The 22,038-nt window shown below is 41.3% G+C and overlaps 1 protein-coding gene across 1 annotated transcript; it reads right to left on the bottom strand.

Moving 5' to 3' along the window:
• Window positions 1-19,167: 19,167 nt before the first annotated feature.
• On the bottom strand, window positions 19,168-20,426 carry LOC147615119 (uncharacterized). The gene is made up of 2 exons (XM_086779101.1): window positions 19,787-20,426; window positions 19,168-19,312 (listed from the first exon to the last, which is right to left on the bottom strand). The coding sequence occupies exons 1-2, from the start codon at window positions 20,338-20,340 to the stop codon at window positions 19,189-19,191; spliced, it is 678 nt and encodes a 225-aa protein (XP_086635227.1). The 5' UTR covers window positions 20,341-20,426; the 3' UTR covers window positions 19,168-19,188.
• Window positions 20,427-22,038: the final 1,612 nt, after the last annotated feature.

Consider the following 22,038-nt stretch of genomic DNA (forward strand, 5'->3'; position numbering starts at 1 on the left):
GATAAGATACTCCTCTTGTATCCCTTTTATCCATTCACTATACACTTCCATAATTGATGTCAAGGTGCAAGCCCACATTCTAGACAATGCATCCCCGCTACTACATTGTCCTTTCCCGGAGTATAGGATATCTCAAAGTCATATCCTTGAAGCGTAGCCAACCATCTCTTTTGCTTGGGAGAAAGATTGGGTTGAGAGAGGAAAAATTTCAGCACCCTATGATCACTTCTCACCTTGAAATGAGCACCATAAAGATAGTGATGCCATTTCTTGATTGCATGAAGTATAGCCAACATCTCTTGTTCATACACATGCAATTCCATCTCCTTCTTGGAAAGCTTCCTACTCTCAAATGCAATGACACCATGCTCTTGATACAAAACTGCCCCAGGACCTCTTCCACTTATATCCGCTCTCACATAGAATGTCTTTGAGAAATCTGGACAAACAAGAATAGGAGCTGATGTAAGTAAAGCCTTGAGCTCATTGAAACTCTTGTCGGCAATGGCATCCCAAGAGAAAGCTTTCCTCTTAAGTAGATCGGTAAGAGGTGCCACAATTGATGTATAGTGCTCCATAAATCTTCTATAGAAAGAAGATAGACCCAAAAATCCTCTCAATTGAGTTGTATTAGTAGGGGTTGGCCATGCTTTGACACATGCCACCTTCTTTGGATCAGCCCTAATGCCATTTTCTCCCACCAAGTGTCCAAGGTATTCAACCTCATTCACCATGAAAGTGCACTTGGTCTCCTTTGCAAACAATCTATGCTCCCTCATGACCTCAAAAACTTGCTTCACATGTACCAAATGGTCTTCTTTGCTCTTGCTATAGATCAATATGTCATCAAAGAACACAAGTACAAATTTGAACAAGAAAGGAGCCAACACTCTATTCATGAGTGCTTGGAAGGTGGCCGGGGCATTCGTGAGACCAAAAGGCATAACCATGAAATGAAACAATCCTCTTTCGATTCTAAATTCCGTCTTCTCTTCATCACCCTCCTTCATCCTTATTTGATGGTATCCCAATCTCAAGTCAATCTTGGTGAAGAGCTTTGCCCCTTTTAGCTCATCAAGAAGATCATCGATGATGCGAGGTATGATTCTTGATGGTTACCTTATTCAAATCACGGTAATCTATGCACATACGAAAGGAACCATCCTTCTTCTTCACCAATAGAACGGGAGATGCAAACGGAGATTGTGAGGGTTGAATGAGACCCATGGAAAGCAATTCTTGCACTTGCTTTGCCACTTCTTCCCTTTCCACCTTTGACAACTGGTAAGGAGGTTTGTTCACAACCTTTGCATTCGTCTCAAGTGCAATGGCATGGTCGATTTCCCTCTTTGGTGGCAAACTCTTTGGCACTTGGAAAATGTCCTCATAATCCTTGAGAAGAGCTGCCATATCCTTGTCTATGTGCTGTCCATTGCTATCCAACCCTTCTTGAGTGACATGCAACACATAGACTGTACCAAGAGTTTTGAGTTCCTTCTTGAGTCTCTTGGGAGTGATCAAAGAAAGCTCTTTTGGTGTATTTCCAGCCAATACCACAATCTGTCCATCATGTGAAAAGCTCATAACACCTTGTTGAAGGTTCATGTGAAAATCACCAAGAGAAGTCAACCAATCACATCAATGGGTCCCATGTCCAATACTACCAAGTCACCTTCCCAAGCATATGAAGAGGATAAACTCACTCTTGTTGAAGGGCAAAACAAATTGGCTTTTTCATTCTCTCCATTTGCCACTTGTACTTGGAAGGTTATGGGTAGCTCCGTCAGAGATAGTTTGAGAGAGTTGAGGGATTTGGAGTTAACAAAACTATGAGTACTCCCTGAATCCACCAAGATGTGTGCAACTCTCCCATTAATGGTGCCCACCAACCTCAAGGTGTTCGGACTCTTGCAACCCGCCAAAAGCTCTTGTGAAATGGAACATACATGGGCTGCATTTTCTGCATTTCCTGCATCTTTTAGCATATTGTCCCTCAAAATGCATGCATGATCCCTTCCACCAGGGTCAAAAGGAAACTCATCCTCTTCTTTGACAAAAGAATGACCCTCCAAGTCTTCTTCACGTCGTGTCTCCTCGCTGCAATCTTCAAACTCTTCCACATCATGAGATGACTTGGAATCATCATCCTCATCCATAATGATCATAGTAGCCACCACTTTCTTTGATTTACAAATGTGCCCGGGTGACCACTTCTCTTTGCATTTAAAACATAGGCCTTTGCTCCTCAATTTCTCAATCTTAGGATCATCCATCCGTTGAGTCCTCTTGAATGGTTGAGGAGGCTTCTTGAGACAAACCCATTGCTCTTCTTAGCATCATTATGAACTCCACTTGTGGATTGTCCACCACTTCCAAAAGATGTATGGAATTTGGGAGTGTAAGTGGATGTAGAAGAAGGTAGACTTTTCCCCACATTTGAAGAAGTGTGAAATGGCTTATGAAAAGGTACATTGGTCTGAAGCCTCTTATACTTTGGCTCATATAGCTCCGCCAATCTCATAGCCTCTTTGATAGTGCTTGGTCTTTGTGCCGAGACATCCGCTTTGATGTATGAATCTAGACCATGCACAAACTTCTTCAATCGCATGCCTTCATTGAGACCATCCACAAACATAGAGAGCTTCATGAACCTCCTGATGTACTCCCTAACCGACATGCCCTTTTGTGTGAGTTCATACCATTCTTCATGGTATCGGTCAAGAACCAAAGGCGACACAAATGTCATATTCATTTCATGCTTGAGTTCTTCCCAAGTATGTGGCATAACTCTTTCCTTGAGCATATGTCTCCACCATTGATGTGCATAGTCTTCCAAATGCAAGGATGCAAAATGCACTTTGTCCCTTTCACTCTTCGGATAGAGCTGAAAGTATGTATCCAACTTATTCATCCATTCTTCCAACTCATGTGGGGCTGAACCATCACCCTTGAACTTAGAGAGTGAAATCTTGTCCTTTACATCCTTTGACACGGTTGACGATGCATTCTCATGATGGTGCGAGGGCTTGTGCTTTTGCATTTGCACAAAAGATCCAAGGAATTGAGCAAAATCCTTGTACTCCCTCTTGAGAAAATTTGGCATTTCCATCCACTTATCATGAGCTTCTCTTTGTCTCTCAATGAATGACATATGTTCCCAATCAAGCTCAACCACATCATCCATATCATACACCTCCTCTTCAAGCATGGAGAACTGATTTGCTTTGGGTTTCAAAGGTACTCTCCTCGGATCCCCAAAATTTGACTCCTCATGTTTGAATGTAGGTGCATGTTGCTTTCCATCCAATTGAGAAGAACCCGCTTGGAATGTAGTAGGCTTCATCTCCCGCATAGAAGGCCTCCTAGCATCCGCCATGAATCTGAAAGTGACATTCTTGGTGGAATGCTCATGTGTGACCTTGGGAGAAACCTCTTGTACCATAGGTAGCTTGCCTTCCCTACGGCCTTCAAAAGCTATCCCAAATTGTTTGCCTTCATGTAAAGCACCATGACCACTATCATAGGAAGATTGGCTCATTGGCCGAGCGACCCTCTCTTCCAAAACTTCCATCCTTGTAGCCATAGTGTCAAGCCTACCATTGACTTCCACCCTTGTAGCCATCGTGTCCATCTTAGCATTCATTTCCATCAGCATTTGCATGATCGAATCGATGGGTATGGCATGCGAAGATTGTGGGGTGTGCTTATGGGCACTTCTGACATTCAACTCCTCATTCCCTTCTCTTGAAGTATGCCCAAAAGTATCCCGTTCTCTTGAAGTGTGCCCAAGAGTATCCTCCGGTGCATCCAAAATTCCTTGTTCTATCATTGCCTCTTCATCCTCTACCTCGTCGGAAGCCAAAGTGTTGCCCTTCGGTCGCCCTTTTGGCTTCGGTCCCATGGAAACCTTCGGTTTCAGAAATTTGGCTCTAAATTGAGGTAGGAATGTCCGATTGAAGTGTTCTAAAGCTTGTTGGAGAGCTAATGAAGTGTACTAGACCACCATGCAAAGACTTGTAACAGACGAGGTGTGCTACTTTTCTCTGTTTTAGGGTTTACAGGGTTATAGGCTGAAACGGTATTTTGGGTATAACTTGAGCTAGAGATATCCAAATGCAAAAGTTTTTAGCTCAAATCGAAGCCCTCGATGAGTACTACAAGCCTATGTAATTGGATCTAAAGACCTTCAAACCCCCTGTGTGACTGAATTAGGGTTATTTCTACAAAAACCCTAAATTCTACCCTAAAGAGATATCGAAATGCGGAGGTTAAGGGCTCGTTGGGTAGCTCTAAGGAAGCACTAAGAGCTCATATGGTCCCTTTTAATTGAGTCCAAAAGGGTTGGGACTGAATTAGGGTTTTTGTCTGCAGATTCTTGCCAAAGTGACCCTTTTTATGCCCAATTGATCCTTGTTTGCTCCCAAACCAATGTCAACACCTTCCACACCTCAATGTCATCCCAAGGTCTGCAAATTATGCTCCACAAGCTTCAATTGTCCATGTATGACCAGAAATTTTGAGAAAATTTTGACATAGTCTCCTTAGTTTTAGGAGCTAAATCTCAATTTTTCTCAAATAGAAATGCAAAAATCCATGATCCTCTTATTAATTCCCATCCATTACATAACCAAAGTTCAAGCAAAAATAGTTCTAAACCAGAACTTCTAGAAATTCCTGAAAATGCATTGCAGTGGCCAAACGGAGGCCAAAATGTGCTTGAAAGGAAAATTTGGCCATATAAGTACCTCCATAATTGTGAAGGTAGCTTCTCAATCGGAGACACGTAGAGCTACCCAAGGGGAGTCGTACCAAAACAAGAAGGGAAAGAGATGATGACGCTTTTACCCATGTACCACTTCCTTTGCATTTATAGCTTCCTTTGCTTGTTGCTGCTCAACGCCTTACCACATGAAAAGATTGGGGAAGGAGAGAGAGCTTGAGATCTTGTAAAAGCACATGCTCACACAACAATGGATAAGACACAAACAAAGATAGAAGGTTGTGTTGAGGCTAAACCAAACCCCAAACAAATACTACACACATGAATCTAAAATTACAAAGAACATGCTCTAACCACTTCCCACACATCATAATTATCATTTCAAATTACAGAAATAAGAAATAGACTATCTCCATCACAGAATACAGAATTCAAAATTATAGCATTACATTATATCAGGGAAACAAACTTTCGAAATATTAGGCAATCCTACAGAATAGTAAGAGAGACACAGAGACGACTAGAATTCAATTACTAGTTGTGCATAATGCCCGATACATGACTGTTACATCTATATATAAGTTTCAAATGATGTCACCTGAAATCTCAAGTAAAAGACTAAGGGTAAAAGTATCTAAAGGAACTTATGTAAAACTACAAAATAGTAAGAGAGACACAGAGAGACGACTAGAATTCAGTTACCAGTTGCGCATAATGCCCGATACATGACTGTTACATCTATATATAAGTTTCAAATGATGTCACCTGAAATCTCAAGTAAAAGACTAAGGGTAAAAGTATCTAAACGAACTTATGTAAAACTCTAGGTTTTACACCTGGCACACCCGGTGGATAAAATTTTCTTCAATAATTTTTAGACCTGAACCCACTCCCAAAATATTGCTTTACTGAAAAGTATGTTAATTACTTTCAATTACAGTCTTCATCTTTGCATCAGTGTCTTCAGTTTCCTTCATACCATCCTCATTGTCTATTTGAAATATCTTCTCCATCAATTTGATCCAATTGATCATCTGATATCTTCTCAGAAACATCTATAATCTTCTCAGAAACAATCCTTTGAATCCTTAATGAAATCTACTCCCACATTATATAACACATGCTTCATCATACCGATTGGACATATTAGCCTGACACCAATCTCCCTTTCAAAACTGGACTTGGGCCAAAAATTTTCTTAAGTCTAGACTCTAAAACCATTAACTGTTTTCTCAAACTGATTTCCTGACAAGTCAGACAGTAAGAAAGTTCCCTGACCCAACATCTGATTAATCAGACATGTTCCCACATGCCTCAATTTCAGTTTCCTGGATGTGGACCTAACTTTGAATTATACAGCATTACTAGATCTCCCTCCTTGAATAGCTTGAATTTTATATTCCTATTAACCTAAGCCTACCTTCTTTTCTTAATTACTTCTGAAATGTAAGATGATCGTATTCTATCTTGCTCCACTTTTTCCAATCTATAATCCAATGACTCTTTAGGTGAGATCTTGTATGTTACTGCTACTCTGAGACTAGGTACCAAAAACTCCATAGGCACCATAGCTTCCAAACCATACACAAGCTTTGAATGGAGTTGACCCTGTAGTCATCTTAAATGCTGTCCTAAATGCCCACAATGCAAAATCCAATTTCTGATCCCAATCTCTTCGGTTATCTAACACAATCATCTTGAGAATCTTCAGAATAATTTTGTTTAAACTTTCAACTTGACCTTTTGCAGCTGGATAATACACTGTTGAGTTCTTATGCACAATCAAATGCAATGTTGTGAGCTTTTTTATCACCTTGTTAAGAAAATGCCCTCCCTGATCTGAAACAAGCTCAATAGGACATCCAAATCTAGTCATAATGTTCTTATACAAAAAATTTGCAACACTTGTTGCCTTATTATCCTTCAATGCTACTGCTTCCACCCATTTTGTACAATAATCTATTGCAACCAAAATGTATCTATTGCCTATACATCTTGCTGCTGGTTTTATTGGCCCCACAAAATCCATCCCCCATTTTTGAAATGGTTCTAATGGTAAAACAAGTTGATGAGGCATATCTGCTTGGGTTGGCTTCTCCTCTCTCTGACACTTGATACATTGTCTAGCAAATTCATGAGCATCCTAATAGATGGCCACCACAATCCAGCTTGAAAAACTTTTCTTCCTGTTATCTCTCCAGAAAAATGACCTCTAGCCACCCCTTCATGGGCTTCTTTCAATACAGATGATTGCTCAAAATCTAGCACACACCTTCTTATTACTTGATCTATTCCTTTCTTATAGAGAACTCCTGCAATAACCAGAAATGGCCTACTTCTAAGAGCCAATTTCTTTCTTTTATCTTTGCTCATTGATTTAGGAAACATTCCATCTGTCAAAAAAGTTATCTGATCATACCAATTGTTTATTTCCAAGGTTTGAACCTGAAATATATCAAAATCATGAAAATCATCTGATATTCACTCTGGGTTCTCTCCTATTTCTAATATGCTAAGATAGTCTGCAACCATATGACTTCTCCTAGGAGTGTGAACCACAGTGTAATCAAACTCCTGCAAAAGAAGTACCCACCTTGCCATTCTTCCTGACAACTGTGGTTTGTTGACCATGTACAGAAGGGCTTGGTGATCCACATGAAAAATCACCTTATTTGCTAGAAGATAATGTCTAAACTTCTTTAAAAGCATAGATCATTCCCAATGCTTCCCTTTCTGTTACTGAATAATTTTGCTCTGCAGTGGCCAACACTCTACCTGCATAGTATATTGGTCTAAACCAACCTTTGATTTTCTCCTACATGAATACTGCTCCCACTGCAATGTGAGATGCATCAACAAAAATATGAAATTCCAGATTCCAATTAGGAGGCTGCACAATTGGTGCCACTACCAACTTCTTTTTCAATAGTCTAAATGATTTTTCTTGTTCTTGCCCCCATACAAAAGCAACCTTCTTCTTTGTTAATCTTGTTAAAGGTTGACAAACATGGGAGAGATATCTCAAAAACCTGTTATGCCACTTAACCTGTCCAATGAACTTGCACAGTTGCTTCACATTCTTTGGTGGTACAGCATCCTATATTGCTTGAACTTTCCTTGAATCAATCTCCATCCCATCCTTTGAAATAACATATCTCAACAAAATTCCTCTGCTTACTAACAAATGCACATTTGGATGGATTTGCCAAACTTGACATTCTGCACTTCTCAAAGCACATTCTGGAGATGCTTGATATGATCCACCACTTTTCCAAACACACTAAAATTATCCAGAAAAACTCTCATAAATGTTGTAAGAAATGGTGCAAACACCTGCTGTACCCATTTCTGAAATGTAGGAGGAGCATTTTTCAAGAGCCAAATGTATCACATTACTGGCAAAGACTCCCCATTCTATCACAAAAGCTGTTTTATCTCTATATTCAGGTGCCATCAAAATCCGATTGTAGCCACTAAAGCAATCAAGAAAATTGTATATCTCATGTCCTGCCACTAAATCAAGCAAAGTGTCACAAAATGGTAGTGGAAAAGTATCTGTGATGGTTGCTGCATTCAGCTTTCTGTAATCCACACACACCCTGATCTTTTCATTTTTTTAAGGAACCACCAGAATTGGTAACACAAGTAACATGTACAAGATATATAAAGCCCACTCTCAAAAGCTTACCAATCTCCTCCTTTACTTGTTTGGCAAAATTTGGGTTCATCCTGTATCTTTGTTGAACTACAAGTACAACATCCTTTTTCAAATTGATCTTGTGCTGATGACAAAATTTTGGATCCACTCCCTTCATATCTATATAATGCCATGCAAAAATATCCCTGAATTCCAACAAAAGGCTTTTAAGATCTTCCTTAAACTATCCTTTCATATTTATACTAATTTTTACATTTCTTGGATCCTCCTGTGTTCCCAAATTTAAATCCTGCAAATCATCCTCTTTGACCCTTGATGTCTTTGACATATGTTCTTTAAAATCTTTTTCAGCTTGTATTACGGCTTCAAAGCCTTCTTGTGTATTTTCTACTCTTTCCTCATCCTGATTTGATGCAATCACTTCCTGCATTCTCTGATCCGATTCCTGATCTGTCATAATTGAAGTTTGTCCTGGCTGGTACTCCCTCTGAAACACATACTATTGCACAATCTACTCAACATCCACCTTAAAAACAGGCACAACTAATGGATTGCTCTTCAAAAATTCTTCTTCTGCATCCTCCTGTAGTTATGGTATCATATTAATTGTTTCCACAAGCAATGGCTTGAAATCCCTAGGTATGGTCTTCTTGAAAACCATGTCCAGCTTGACCTTCTTCTTACCTCTCCTTATGACAATCTGATCAACTCCCCAATCTTGCTTCACTTTGGCAGCTCTCAACCAGGGTCTCTCCAAAATCATGGGATAATGATTTTCTGAATCTTCAAGTTTCAAGACAACAAAAATTACAGCATTACATTATATCAGGAAAACAAACTTCTGAAATATCAGGCAATCCTACAGAACAGCAAGAGAGACACGTAGACGACCAAAATTCAGTTACTAGTTGCGCATAATGCCATATACGTGATGATTACATCTATATATAAGTTCCAAATGATGTCGCCTGAAATCTCAAGTAAAAGACTAAGGTTAAAAGTATCTAAAGGAACTTATGTAAAACTCTAGGTTTTACAGGTTGAAATATTCTTCTTCTTATTACTCTAAAAAGAGGTCTATAAAAGATAAGTTAAAACTAACATAAGTACTAGAGTACTATATATAGGCGGTCTATAATGTGAATATGCTAAGTAGGTGAGTTGGCAAGATAAGTATGCCATAGCTCGATTAGACTAGGTAGGTGTAGTCTAGTTATAGAACCACTGGTGAAGATCTGTCATGTTAACTACCAAATGTGCTAATGGTGTAAAGGTGGAATGGCCACCCAAATGCGTCATGAGTGTCAACTCATGTTGAGCTTGACATCTCAACAAAAATTCCCATGCACCCTGTAGTAGTATCTCTTCAACCATTTAAAAAGTGGAGCATTTACTTTGTTGGGCTAATTAGTTTAGCGGCTCGTGAAACTCAAGCACTATTTATTATCATTGCCATAGACTATTGCATCAAGTGGGTAGAGGCCCGTGCAACTCAAAAGACTAATATGAGAGCAACAACCAAACTCCTTTAAACGAGAACATAATTACTAGATTTGGGTGTCCGCTCAAACTAGTAAGTGATAGGGGAACCCACTTCATCAACATTAATGTAATCAAGTTCTTATTGACTAAATTCATGGTCGTACACATCACAAGTCCTCACCCTACTATCCTCAAGACAATGGTCATACACATCACAAGTGCTCACCCTAATATCCCCAAGCCAATGGTCAAGTAAAAAGAACCAATACGATTGTCTGTGTGATCTTAACTAAGACGGTGGAAGCCTCATGCAATGACTGGGAACAAAAGTTACCAGCTACTTTTTAGGATTACAAGACAGGCTACAAAGTCACCACCATCAACATGACGCCTTTCCACTTAACATATGGCACAAACGCTCTCATGCCTATGGAATTCTTAGTACCAGCAAGCTTAAGAATTTCAGTCGAGGAGAGATTCATAAGGAATGTGCTGGACCAACTGATTATTTGAAATGGAATACAAGCCCCCGACTCTATGCACTGTCTATGGAATAATAGTCAAAAAACTGAGGTGCAAGAAATGGTTCAATGAAAAGCTCAACGATAAGAATATCGAAATCGAAGACGTGGTTCTCCTATACAACACAAAAACCAAAAGTGCAAGCTTAAGTATAAGGGGTTGGGACAATTCCTTGTTTGTGAACTCGCCCCACAAGGATCAACACGCATTGAAACACTTAGCGGTGTCAAAATGCAAGGCTTTTTTAATGATAGAAAGCTTAGATACTACTATGGCCCCTTGACTAAAAATACCCTAAAGGCTATTCATCCAAAAAAAAAGGCTTCACTAAACTGAGAGGCCCAGTGCAAAGCTAAGGCTTGCCAAGAAAAGTTGCACAATATCTACATTTCAATAAACATGGCCCAAGTTATTGACCTAGAGGAAGAGGACTGGGAGGCGAAGCCTGCCAAACTTTGGTTGGGCATGACCACTAAGACTGGTCGAGAACACAAGCTTGCCCTTGTCAACACGGGTGTGAGACATAACCTAATATCCTATGCAACTTGGTGTGCACTAAACCAACCATTGTTGACACCCACCAATGCACAAATCGAAGGTGTAGACATAGTCAAGACCCCATGCATAGGATCATTCACTGCTATGTTTAATATTGGGAATAACACCTTGGAAGGTAACTTCTATGTCATGCCTATTTGTAGGTACCATACATGAAGAGGTTCTTCTTGGATGAGGAAGGATGGGACACAATTGATTCTAAATAGACTGGGAAGTGCTTCTTGGATGAGAATGGATGAGACACAATCAATTCCAAATAGACTGGGACCCCCGAACTGCTACCTTACAACTAAGTGCTAGACAAGTAATTGTCCTTATGATGGATGAGGAGCCCAATTCTTGTCAAACTTCACCACTAGAGAACCATTCTCCCTCAAAGAAGTGCTTACACCCATTGAACATCCAAAATTACCCACACCCCAATCAAGTCACTTAAGAAGAGGCCCCTCCTATCCTTGACTGCGAGGTTAAGTAATCAAGCTCCCACCACTGAACCATGTACCAGAACACCAATTCTCAAACCCAACCAAAAACATGGTTTGTCAATAGGAAGTTATTTTTGGAGCCCCAAGGCTACTATGCTGGGCACTGATAACTCTAGCTCCCCAAAGTAGCACAAACCACAGTGCCCCATCAAGCAAGCCGCCCTCCATGAAAATACACTCCACAAAGATGGTGGGTGCCTGACACGCTTCTAGTGGACCAAGAGTACTATGAAGGTAACAAAGCATTTTGGGTCCCTAAGACCACACTAGTGATTCTCCCAACCTCTCCACGTATAACAAAAAGCACCAAAGGAGCAATGACATGGTAACCCAAGGTTCCAAGCAACATGGCAACTCTTGATGCAAACCTCGCAAAAGGGCAAGGCCAAAATTAACCAATTCATGGAGAGCCATTACCCTCTCCAAACATATCCGAGCCTTTCCTTCCAACCTCAAACTCAATTGCCTATAATGTAGTAGAGGGCCAAAAATTAACCAAAAATTTCCTATAATGTAGTAGAGGGCCAAAATTAACCAATTCATGGAGAGCCATTACCCTGTCCACCAACTTCCCTACCACCACTGACCTCCCTCTCAAGCCTCACCAAAAGGGCCAAAAATAGATACTTCACCCTCACCACATGAAGAAGGGCACTCGTCAAAACATCAAAAAATTCCATAGAAAAATGTCAAAGAAATAAGCAAAAGAGTTGAGGAAAACAATTGTGTTGATGTAGAGAATAAAGCACACACCAAAGAAAGCACAACATGGAGACCTGTGCAGGAGTGTCGGCAAGAATGCCACCAACTATTGATGCAAAATGGTTCTCTAATACTTGATGGTCTAGGTACATATCAGGATGGGGAGGCCATGGTTCTCTAATACTTGACGGTTATATCAGGATGGGGAGGCCATGGCAAAAAAAACCAAGGGCCCCCTAATTTCCCACTATTTCCTTTACACCTAGCCAAACTCTTGCCATTTTTTTCCTACCTTCTCACCCTCTATTCTTGTCATGGCAACTTGTTGTTGGGACATCCAAGACCTCCTTTGACATAGTACTCCTCACTCCTACCAAGAAGAGGAAGGCCACTAAGGTTGCTAAGCTCCTGGAGTATTAAGTAGCAATTAGTTCTCCCCACTTGTTGGCATGGATCTGCTACGAGATATCAACAACTACATGATCTAGAGTCAGACAAGAAGGTCGAGCATAAGCTCACATACCATACCCATGAGTGCTACCAAGTCACAAAGTCCCTAGAGGTCATGGATCACCTTATGCTTGGCAGCCTTGCTCTACTCTTCCCACTTGGGGACCCAACCTCACCATGAGCTTTAGGTTCATTCTTCCTATGATACCCATCTTAGTGCTAGAATAGTCAGGGATGTCACAGGTGCTAACCTAACCCTCACTCTCACCGATGTGGTCTACAAGGCGCTGCATCTACCCTAGGCCACCGAAACCTACCAAAATCTCAATGGCACATAGAGTACGGTTCTAGACATTAGGGGCTCGGTGAACAAGGATGTCATCAAGTGGGAAGACATAACCTGCTAGGACCTCTACACTACCCATCCCATGCCATGACTATGCTAACCAACCTTTGCTAGATAGACAAGTACAGTTGCTTAGCTTCTTTTTCCTCACTCACGTTAAGCCATCAGTTGGTCCACGTACCATTTTCCTCACCAGCTCCACAACATTTGCACCACCGGCAAGTTCAGGGCAGAGCCATGATCCTCACCAAGGTACTTGGCTAGGAGGAGCTTTCCAAACCTTAAAACAGCCTACCAAGATGCCACCACCCCAAGAAAACCCCCTCAAAACCCTACCCCAATGGTTCCTCACCCACCGACTCGTCAACCCATAAGAAGTAAAAGTTGGACCAGGAGTCCATGGTAAGTGAGACATTCGTGGACTTTATTGAGACATACCTCATGGATACACTCACTAGATCGGTAGAGCCATAGGTCCAAGAACCAGTCCCGCCCATGCTAGCCTATCCCATAGTATCCTTGAAGGTGCGAGAAGATCCATCCACTTTGAGAACTAACCATTTTTCACCTCAAGTGAAGTATAAACTTTACAAAGGCCCACTGCTAGATCTAGCAAGGCAGCCTGTGGTGGAAAGATTTTCCCAAGCACTCTTCCATTCACAATGCCACCTATGAGATCTCCATGTTGCTTTCTCCTTCTTCCTCTAGAACCTGGCAAACAACATGAAAACATACATGGCTAGGTAGATGAAGCCTATAAGCACTCCTCTTGGCATACACAAACATCTCTTAACTAGAGACCTAGAAGGCTACCACCATTACCCTCAATGACCAATTACAGGTCCAAGCCTGGAAGTTGACTCCAGAATCATCTACCTCCAATGTGAATTGGAAGTCCTTCATATGGAGGCGAGGTGATCCATAAGAGCCAAAACCTAGGAGGATCTCACACACCACTATCACCCTTCAAAGAGCTATGACCATGGCCCACAAAACCACCAACAGCTCATGGATGAAGTCCACAACTAGATGTCTAAGCACTATAATAAGGAATTCCGAAGGGCCCTCGATGCTAAGGATGCCACAATCTCTCAATTGGAGCAACTCTTATCCGAGCGAAAGGCTAGACTCCGCCCCACGAGAAGATCACCATGCCCACCACCACTGAAGAACGGAAGGTAGACTGTTTGATGGACATGGCCATCATCGACCTCCCAAACCTAGCCATCCCCTTTGGCCTCCTCAAGCTTCAACACTATACCCTCCACCTCAACCTCCTCCTCGATGACAAGGAGATCCACATCATCACTTTCTCCACCATCCTCTCAAAAATCCCTTATTCCTACCACACCACAATTGTCATGCTTTTCTTCTAGAACTCTAGCTCCCTCACCAATCCCTCCATCATCTTTCGCTTCCCTCACCATATCCTTTGCCTTAACCTACAATTCTGGTGCTAGGTCCTTAACTTCTCTAACTGCCTGGACAAGGGGGACTTCATTGAGCTTTTTGTCCCTCTAGATTTATGCCCATATCCTTGCTCCACTGACGTCATCAATCAAGTGCTCTAGTGGATACACACACCCACAACTGGGTGCTCTAGTGGACACACACCCAAAGCTAGCATGCCATCAAACGATGCCTACTATCACCATCTCTACGGCCAAGGAAAGTACTGTATATACCCCCCTTGGTATCCTTGTTATTTTGTAGCATCGCATATGGAGCTAGCTGTAACTCATGCTGCACACCACCAAATGCCGCTTGTTCTCAACACAATACATGCGGAATACCCGCAAGACATCTCTGAAGAGACCCTAGAATTTTATCAATCTATGAGGTCTGCACATTGGAGGTCAAAGATGAAGAGGAGGACACTATAAACACTACTTGAGAAAACAATGATGATCCTGCATCTGATAGCAAAGACCTCTCTAAAGAAGGCCCCCCAACAAGTGATACAGGTGGTCCCAACATGTCTCCCAATGGCCCTTCACCCAATAGGCAGCCCCTCTTCCTCTTTGCACCTACTTTGGGCCCCTTAGCCAAAGACAAAGAGAGGGTATAAGACTCGACAATGCCTTTCCCTCTACCTCTGCTACACCTCTCCTCGCCTTCACTTTGTCACTTACTTCTCCAATTCCTTATCACCCACCTCATTTCCCAAGTAGGCCCCACCACCAGCCTCTCTTGACAACATCCTCAATGGACTCCCCAAGGCCTCAACCTCGTAAGCTGACCATCCATTTCTTCCACTATAGATAGGCCTTGGAAGAGGGTGAGATCCTCGAAGCCTCTATTAAAAAATAGCAGAGCAGATGCACCCACCTAACTGCTCATTCAACTACAACGATCCCCTTGATGGGATAGACATTGGCTATGCCCTCAAAATATTGGAACAAAACCAAAGTCTAAACCCTACCCCCTATAGCATTATATGGTAGTGATGTGTGTGAACACACTTAGGACCGCCGAGGCACTTTTTCCCTCACTAAGAGGTTTTTTCCCTTGTGCATATGTACACCCTCTTATCTACTCATTTTGGGGTGTCTACTTGTCTTTTGTATCTGGCACACATTTGGCACACATTTGTTGATTCTAATCTAGTGAGTTTGTGTGCTCTCAAGCTTATCTATCTTGTGTGTGTGCATTGTTGTAAACCTAACCCTAATTCCAATAATTGGTATCAGAGCTAGCTTCCTTGACACTTGATTTAGTAGTCTGCCTCCCTCCTCATGACCCTGTTTTTCTGTCTCCGATTGAGATACCCTCTTAGGAGAAGAAGGTATATACTCTAGTGTGATGTATACAATGTATACAAAGTTTTCAGGGTCCGCGACACAATTCGGGCACGTTTTGGGTACCGTAAGGTTTCTGCAGACGTTCTGGAGAGGCGTCATTTTGGATTGGTTCTGCTCGATTTTGGATATTTGGACTGTGTGTAGCGGCAAAGATCTGGTGTGCAGCAGCATCTACAGTGTCTTCAACAACATCGACCATCATTCTTTCGCCAGTAACACTCTATTCTCTACTCTATCTTATTTTTCATACACTTTGCAGGTGATTCAGACAGTTGGTAGCCATCCGAGGTTGCATTCTGTGAATACTGAGTACTTGCAGTGTGTTGAAAGACTTTGCATTTGGTAGACAGTCATGGCTAGTAGTTGTGATGTATTCAACATGTTGTCTACTGAGGACAAACTTGATGGGACTAACTACCCATTGTGGTCCTATATGATGAGGCATGTATTGGTTGCTAAAGGCCTTTGGAATGTGGTCAGTGGTAATGAAACTCATCTTGCTTCACAACTACCAATGCCACCAAGTGCTGCAGGTACATCTGAAGTAGAATCTGATATAGATGTGGCTCCTCCATATGCACCACCAATACCTCCCACTACTGCTCAAACGAGATGGAATGAAAGAGATGCATAGGCACATGCATTGCTTGCACTTTCTATTATGAAGCGAAGCATTATTTCTCATATTCAGTCATGTAAGACTTTAAAATAGGAATGGGATGCACTTGCTGCATTATACCAGGTGCACAATGAAGCACGTGTTGCATATCTGCGCAAACAATTGGAGTCTGAGCACATGAATGAGGGAGACTCAATGGACAGCTTCTTGACTAAGATCAAAGATTTTAAGGAGCAGCTCGCTAGTGTGGATGGGATATATCCTGATAGTACATTGGTACCCACAGTTCTCAATGCATTTTCGGATTCTTATTAGAGTTTTGCCTCTATCCTTAGACTCATGATGAAGGGAAATTCAAATGACCTTACATTTGATAAGATGGTTTCGATACTCTTGCAAGAAGAGCAGTCTAAGCAAAACAGATCTGTTATGCGAGTTGGTGTGACCAAGCTTTTGTTGCTAGTCAAAAAGGCAAAGGTAAAGCTTCTTCGCATGGTGTCTATAAGCCAAAATCAAAATCCTCATGTAGTAAGGATGCAAAGAAAGAAGGTGATAAGCCTAAAAATAAGACGAGTGTCACTATTGCAGAAAACCAGGGCACTACATAAATGAGTGCAAGAAAAGGCTACAGAAGGAGAAAAAGCGAGAATCGGGCATGACTGTGGGACTGATGCATCTGTACCAAGTGCAGAGAAGAAGGAATATTGGGCATGGACTATACATTGCAGTTATGACCCTTTTATTCATGATGTATGCATGTCAGTGGCAGAATCGAATGCTTGGTACTTTGACAGTGGTGCTAGTAAGCACATTACTTCACAAATAAAATTGTTCTCATCTCTAGAATCTGTCCCAAGTGTACGAACCGTCACATGTGCAAATGGTTCCTCATATCCTATAGTTGTGCTCAATGCTACAAATGGGGGCACATTTACTCTTTCTAAAGTTTTATGTGTGCCAGGCATTAAGAAGAACTTACTGTTAGTTTCAGCCTTATCAGACTTGATGGTGAAATTTATGGATGACAAATATACAATTCAAGATATAAATGATGGTTATTCTATCATTGCCTTAGGTACCTTGTTTCATGGCCTATACAAGATGGATGTATTTGAGAAGTTGCAGCAACATGATGCTTGCTCAGTCTCTACGACTCGTGCTATGAGTAATTTATATACATGTCAAGTCATTAGAGTACAAAAATTAATTTATATACATGTTTGGTCATTTAGAGGACATAAAAATTAATTTATATACATGCCGATAAGTTAAAGGTGTTTCACACTAATCCTTTTCCCACAACTTATTTACACCCTGGTTTATTCTCTTTCTCTCTATTCTCTGACATATAATCATCAATTATTGGCCTACGCACATCATTGGAGCATCTCCTAGTGATGTCATGAGCTCTGATCTATGCCAATCTACAAAATTAGTGCTCATGCACAAGACCTAAAGTTGCAGCCCTTCATTCCACTAACGGAAAGTAGCATATCTCACCATTTCATAATTGTACTCACTATCTTTTTGACATCAGGTTAGAGTTGACTTAGTCAAGGGGTTGACCGGCTTAACACCAAGATTTACCTTGTGCAGCCATATTAATCATGTGCCATGTTTTAAAGACATGGATGTCCTAGCCAATGTTTGGAAGACTTGGATGTCCTAGATTAGATTCATGATTAAATATTGTGCTCAAAGTTCTCTCTATTGCAAATAATAACTTGTTATACTTCAGCAAGTTTGTGGGTGGCATCCACATAAGCTTAGTCACCAACAAAATGTTAATCCAGAACATTGAAGAGAATAGAATTTAGAGTTCATGAGGGTAGTAGACTACCTACTACCTCGGGATTCTAAAAGATCTAACTCTTTGAACTCACAGTCTCCTCACTAAAAAAAACTGCCAGTTAGCCATCAAGTGCACCTTTTGACCAAGTCAACAAGGCAACCTACAATCGCCTTGAAACGGCTGTTTTCCCACAAAGCCATACCACTCATCGTTCAGAAGCAATCAATAGATACCTTACCCTACTAAAGTTCACTATATACAGATATTACTGTGATCTTCATGCACAGCCCTGAGCACAGTGAGGAACCATCATCTGATGCCAAGCTAGTGATCAAATTGTAAATGCATTGTAGGACAAAGTAAGTATCTATGGTGTAAATCATAAACAGCAATTGTGTGAGTATCTATGGTGTAAATCATAAACAGCAATTGTGTGCAAGTCTTCTTCAATCATGAAAACATGTCACAAAACCTCTACTATCAGAAGAATGACATGCTACAATGCCAATGTTCTCAAACGAAATTATGCCAACAGTGGCATAATAAGGAAGCATATATGTTACCATGCACATAAAGGAAACAATTCAAGTCACTAGACTAGGACAAGTCCTCCAGTGGGATTGTCACTTTACACACCAAAGACGACAAAAATACAGTGACCACTACAAGAGCAAAACTATCCTCTGACAGCTGGTTAGTGATAAGACTTCACATGTTCAGATCTGTCCCAAGACAAGCATCGATTGGAATGTCATAATCAACAGTGAATGCAGACAAGAAATACAGTGATCAGGATAAGAACACGCAACTATCCTCTGGCAGCTGGTTAGTGATAAGACTACACTCGTAATGACTTGTCCCAAGACAGGTTAAGCACAAGCATACTTTGGCATGACAGAGGGCGAGCAACAAGACCAGGATTCACGTGGTTCTTAAACAACAACAAAAAGAAGACGCAAACAGTCCAAGATGTAGCATACCAATTTTTAATAGTCGGCAAACACAGAAGTAAATGGCAATGACTGCAATGTGTCAAGATCAAAATGAACTTTTTTAATTGAGCAGTTCTGTGCAGCCCATGTTATTGAACCATTCCCATGCCTCAAGTGTTTCAGACATGCAGTGTCTCTGCATATTCATTTGTAAGAATAAGGGCCATGCCTTGTACATCCGCTCTCTGCAAAAGAGGGAACAAAATCCTCTCCTGCCATTAGACCCCAAATTTTTTGAAACAACGAAAGCTCTCAAATAGAGAGCAACCAAAACATAACTGATCCATCTAATATTCTGAGGCATCCACAGATGAATTGTCTGTAGCCACATGATCCACACCAACCTTAAATTCTCAACAAAACAATGGGAGATGTCTGAAAGGTCAACATAGAGTAAACCCTAAAGCCCAAACCAAAATAGCTTCCTCTGATGTCTGCCTAACCAGTCTGGTTATAAAACTGCCATACGCTAAACCAACCACTGATTCTTCAAGGTTTTGAAAACATGGTGAAACTCTGAATCATCTACTACTCCAGGCCAAAAAAGATACCTCCAAGGTTGTTAAGATGGTTAGACTCTAATAGATCATTGATTCCAATCTTTGTTTGTGGGGGTTTTCTTGAAACCCTAAATTTGCAGAGGAGGTAGGGAAGCTTACTCAGGTGGATGTTGCTCGTTAGCAGGGGCTTCCTGATGTTCAGCAGAGTGGTGGTTCTCAGCTTCTGAGGGCGTTTGCGGATCAGGACTTGCATTGCCTTGCAGTGAGTCCGCTTCTTCAAGGGCAGCCTCGCCCATGGCTTTTTCTGCCTGAAGGACGGGCTCGTAATAATCAGAATTGTGCTCCATGCACTCTTTTAGTAAGAAGGTCACCTGGTGGCATTTCTCTACGATGTCCTCTTTCGCCTTCTCGGCCTGCTCTACGCACTCCTCCCACTTGACGAAACTTTCCCTGCAAGGCCCGCTCTTCATGAAGACGCAAAACCCGCACTCGCCCACCTCCTCTTCTTCCTCCCCCTCTACCTGCTCACCAGCACCATCAAGGCTTCCTTCTTGCTTTTCTTCATCGCCTCCCCCATCCTTTGCAGCTTGATTAGAGCTCCCTTCCCCGTTACGGTTTCCTTCCTGTTGCAATTCAGGCGATCTGCTGTCCCCTTGCGCCCTCTCTTCCCTGTCGATGGGACTACTAGTATCAGGTGGCGTGAGCTCTGTCATTTTAAGAGCAACCCGCAGCAACTACAGGGAGATCTCGAACAGACACTGTGCACGCATCTGCATAGCCAAAAACAAAAAAAGGCCGATAAAACCCTAAACCCTTCCTATTTCCCACCTGTATAACCGTGGTTGGTGATACCTGGGTTGGTTTTGGAGGGCGTTCCTACGTATGATAGGTCGGCAGGGATGCTTAGGACTTGTGCTTGGTCAAGGCATCTTTGGTGCAAACTGTAGACAACCTCCAAGAGAAAACTAGATCCACACCTTGTTTCAATTGCTTTGATCACTAAGCCAATAGTGAGCTGAGCTTTATCAAGTATGTTTGGGCCTTGATAATCAAATGTATTAGCGGACACAATGATTTAACATTACGTTAGATCAAAAATTAGGGAGCAGTGACTCGATTTTTGACCCAATATTTTTTAGTAGCATTCTTTCCTTGATTTCAGTGGGAGTTGGACATGCAATAAATTAAGTTGACTTGGATGCAATATTAAACTTCTAGACAAAAGCATGCTATTGACAACTTAATCAACAAATTGTGTACTTTTTACTAAAATGCTTCTTCAATCGATTTCATAGATTGATGACCCTCATTTGTGACCATTTTGTAGTCCTTGTACCATGTTGGTTCTATGAAGAAGTTAAAACATCCCTTCTTCTCACAAGTCTCACATTGCAGTGATATGGTTACCTGCTCTACTGATTGTAAGAATTTAGAGATGATTAGGTTTTTATCAATGTGTCATGAATCCATTTTAAATAGTATACACTTATGTGTTCAAATGTGAATGTGGCATAGCCTTATTGATGCCTTGCCATCCATATATTACAAAGTGCATGCCTTGGATTAACTTTCTTGATACATAAGAGAGCTAATTGCCATCCATATAAAGTGCATGCACGCGCATCTGCATAGACAAAAAAAAAGGCAATAAAACCCTAAATCTTTGCTATTTCCCACCTATATATAAATGGTTGGTGATACCTGGGTTGGTTTGGGAGGGCGTTCCTATGAATGATAGGTTGGGTGGATGTTGAGGGCTCCCCACTTGTGCTTGGTTAAGGCATGGTGCAAAACTGTAGACAACCTCCAAGACCAAACTAGGTCTACACCTAGTTTCAATTGTTTTAATCACTAAGCCAACAATGAGCTGAGCTTATCAAGTATGTTGGGCCCTTGTTAATCAAATATATTAGTGGACAGAGTGATTTAACATTACGTTAGGTCAAAAATTAGGGAGCAGCGAGTCGATTTTTGACCCAACATTTTTCAGTGGCATTCTTTCCCTGATGTCATAGGATGGGGGGGTGGGAGTCGCGAACATGTGATCAATTAAGTTGACTTGGATGTAATACTAAACTTCTAGACAAAATCATGCTATTGACCACTTAATCAAGAAATTATGCACTTTGTACTAAAATGCTTCTTGAATGGATTTCATAGATTTGAGTTTTTGATGACCATTTTGTAGTCCTTATACCATGTTGGTGCTATGAAGAAGTTAAACATCCCTTCTTTATCACAAGTCTCACATTGCTGGTGATCTAGTTATGTGCTATTGATTGTAAGAATTCAGAGATGATTAGGTTTTTATCAATGTGTCATGAATCCATTTTACCATCAGAAATTCAAGCAATGGCGATCCTAACACTGACATCCCGTGCTTGACATACCTAGATCTGGATTCAGTAGAG

Source organism: Cibotium barometz, chromosome 40, assembly GCF_041138505.1.
Source record: "Cibotium barometz isolate CiBa-2024 chromosome 40, ASM4113850v1, whole genome shotgun sequence".
NCBI lineage: Eukaryota > Viridiplantae > Streptophyta > Polypodiopsida > Cyatheales > Cibotiaceae > Cibotium > Cibotium barometz.

Excerpts from the sequence above, each read along its gene's own strand:
- LOC147615119 (XM_086779101.1), bottom strand. The coding sequence starts at position 20,340 with ATGACAGAGCTCACGCCACCTGATACTAGTAGTCCCATCGACAGGGAA. Across the intron at positions 19,313-19,786 it reads AACGAGCAACATCCACCTGA|AGAGCGGATGTACAAGGCAT; the intron begins GTAAGCTTCCCT and ends CCTCTTTTGCAG.